The sequence below is a fragment of the Mus pahari genome, chromosome 10 (assembly GCF_900095145.1).
Source record: "Mus pahari chromosome 10, PAHARI_EIJ_v1.1, whole genome shotgun sequence".
NCBI classification, from domain to species: domain Eukaryota; kingdom Metazoa; phylum Chordata; class Mammalia; order Rodentia; family Muridae; genus Mus; species Mus pahari.
Genome location: NC_034599.1, coordinates 89,595,556 through 89,597,599, shown reverse-complemented (window position 1 = coordinate 89,597,599; position 2,044 = coordinate 89,595,556). Strand labels below are relative to the sequence as shown.

Here is a 2,044-nt window from a genome sequence, read left to right as displayed (position 1 = left end):
CCTCCCAAGTGCTGGGATTAAAGGCATGCACCACCACTACCCGCCTCCTAGTGCTAATAGTTAACCTTTACCAACCCAATATTTTTTTAAAAAGAATACTCTATATTTCTCCTAGTACATATCATTTTATCTTAATGTCTCATTTGAATGGTCTATTCTTTGGCTATTGATCTAAAACCATGTGGCAAATTTGAATTCAAGCCCCGTCTGTAGATTTCATTTAAAGGTGACTTACCTAATTTTTGAGCCCATATTATGGCGGTGCCCGTGTCTCCTGCATTGCCTTCAGCTAAACATACAAGTTCTTGCCCAATCTTCCATCCAATTAGTGGATAAAAGCCTTAGAAAATAAATATACAAGTGAATAATTGAAGTCATATAGCAAATACACAACTCAGTGCAGTAACCACCATAGCATATAAATAACCATAAAATGCTTAGCACTAGTAAGCCTGTGGGAGTCCAAATCCCAGCTCTGACTAGGTGAGATCTTACCGTTTCCAGACCTTCAGCCTTCACTTCTGCAAGGGAAAAGAGGCCCACCCTAGAGAGCAGCTGTGTGTGTAACCAAATTAACTCATAAAGGAAACTCCACAGAACCCAGCATACTGTATGTACAAGACGTGTAAAGGGCAGGTCTCTGTTTTTGTTGTTGATTTTTTTTAATTAGACAACTTGTACTGAATGAGAAAACTACATTTAAAATGTACTTTAAACAAAATGGAATTAGAAAAGGAAGACTGGGAAGGAGGGCAACATTTGAAATGTAAATAATTAAAATAATTCATAAAAGAAAAGAAAGATGTATGCATTTTAGAGAACTTTTGCACTGTGAGGAAAACCGAATGTTTCTTACAGTAATACAGTGTGTTACTGCAACCCATAAAATGTTAACAGAGTTCTCAATTTAACATTTTCAAAGTCAATACATGTATGGGAACACAAAAGAAGGGCCTTGTTGTCCTTGTTTGTTTTGCTGTTGGATGGCTGGTCTTGGTTTGGGGAACTAGGAATTGAACCGAAGGCCTGGTGCATGCCAGGGAGATATCCACCACTGAGCTGTTAGGTTTTAGTAGCAACAGGGACATTCATGTCTCTAGGAACATGGTAATAAGTATTTTAATTGCAAAGTAAAGGCTACTGGACATCACGTCGCCAGAGCACTAACCACACTGTTGTATTTATTTGTGGCCTCTATGCAGAGCCCTAAGTCAGGACGGTGGAATACAGGCATCCCTTTTTCTAAGTCTGACCCTCCAGCCAGGAGAAAGGGACAAGGCTGCAGAGCAAAGGCAGGAAAATGGATTTTAAATGCATCTTTGAAAATGCTGAGGATACTGGGCAGTAGTGTTGCATGCCTCTGATCCCAGCACCCAGGAGGCAATGCAGGTGGATCTCTGGGAGTTCAAGGCTAGCCTGGTCTATGGAGCAAGTTCCAGGATAGCCAGGGCTATAGAGACAAAGCTCAGTTGGAAGAGTGCCTGCCCAGCACACATGAATCCCTGTGTTCCATTGCCAGCACCATGTAAGCCAGGCATGGCGGCAAAGCCTATAACCCTAGCGCTGGGGAACCAGCAGCTCCAGGTGACCTTTGTCTATACAGCAAGTTCAAGGCCAGTCGGTGCTACATGAAACTTGCTCTCAAAAAACTAAAAAGGGGGGTTGGGGATTTAGCTCAGTGGTAGAGCGCTTGCCTAGCAAGCGCAAGGTCCTGGGTTCGGTCCTCAGCTCTGGAAAAAAAAAAAAAAAAGACAAAAATAACAAAAAACTAAAAAGGCCCCAAGTATGTATCAATCATTGATTGGCAACTACTATTCCCCCAAGGTTTCTAATGCACAGAAAAATAAATCACGGTTGTAGTTCAAGGCGGACAATACTTTTTTTGCCTAGCATGTTAAGGCCCTGGGTTTAAGTCCCAGCAGCAGCACACCAAAATAAATAAATATATATGAGGGGAAAAAAAGAGAGAGATTTAGACTCTAACAGCAAATATTAAACAAGTATAATATATAATACAAATAAATATATGGAAAGCTGGCCAAAA

At 41.0% G+C, this 2,044-nt stretch overlaps 1 protein-coding gene across 1 annotated transcript in view; it reads right to left on the bottom strand.

Annotated features, from left to right (window-relative positions):
• Gk5 (glycerol kinase 5) overlaps positions 1–2,044 on the bottom strand; it is a 63,731-nt gene that overhangs the window by 24,684 nt on the left and 37,003 nt on the right. Inside the window, exon 11 of the mRNA XM_021207428.2 lies at positions 236–340. Within this exon, the coding sequence (XP_021063087.1) occupies positions 236–340 (105 nt within the window). The remainder of the gene's footprint in view (positions 1–235; positions 341–2,044) is intronic.